Raw genomic sequence first — 822 nt, 5'->3', positions numbered from 1 at the left:
GAGATGCGGCCTAGCGCTATGTATTTGCATTGTAAAATTCTTCAGGATGAATTCACACGTGTGACTGTTCACGTGCGCCATACTTTTCCATCGTGCAGCTGAAGCTTACAAAGCCGCGGTGTAATGGTTACATCGTATAGCCAGGCTCGTGTACAGAGCTGTAGCATGTACAGTCATCAGCTATAGCTGTGTATCCTTGAGGTGAGCACCAATAGTACCTTCTATCCAACTCACCTTGTTTCTCTCGCGTAGTACCACCAGAGTCATCCCTTGGCCACCCCACCGAGTGCTCGCTATGGCCTGTCCTAGTTGAGTAACCGCAGCGCACGGCCCAACAACAGGCGCATGGATTCATAATCCATCCAATCCGTTGCAAAGCGTTATCTGATGTGGCCAATCGAGGGAGCCTATATCCCGTGTATGGTGCTGACATGTAGTTATGATCAGGATGCTGCACGTCTTGGTCTCGAAGTGGTGAAACTACAATTATCTTCTTTCATCCGGGTTTGGTGGCTATATGCATGGACCTGCGGCATGTAAGTGTTCCAGTGGACATGGGTGATGCGAAACCAGCTGCGATGCTACACACTTGGCCAAACTTTTCGTAGAAGTTATAAGTTATACGAATGAACCGCTCCTGCTATCAAGCCGAGCCAAGCATTAGGACAACGGAGACATACATCAACAATCACCTCACCTCCGTACGTCTCCCCACTTTGGTGTCTTTCCGAGGCACGCGCCGTACTTTCAAGCAGCGACTGCAAACGCCGTCGAAGCACTTGAGACTCACACCCTCTCGGTACTTAGTATATATATATATGC

General features: G+C 49.3%; 1 protein-coding gene across 1 annotated transcript; it reads right to left on the bottom strand.

Annotated features, from left to right (window-relative positions):
- Positions 1-234: 234 nt before the first annotated feature.
- On the bottom strand, positions 235-433 carry SARC_17643 (hypothetical protein; the record flags this gene model as incomplete). Its single annotated transcript, XM_014288265.1, has 1 exon — positions 235-433. A coding segment is annotated over one exon (199 nt), but the record flags the coding sequence as incomplete, so codon positions are not given.
- Between the last annotated feature and the right edge of the window lie 389 nt (positions 434-822).

This window comes from Sphaeroforma arctica, assembly GCF_001186125.1.
Source record: "Sphaeroforma arctica JP610 unplaced genomic scaffold supercont1.11523, whole genome shotgun sequence".
NCBI lineage: Eukaryota > Ichthyosporea > Ichthyophonida > Sphaeroforma > Sphaeroforma arctica.
This window is presented reverse-complemented; position numbering and strand designations above follow the sequence as displayed.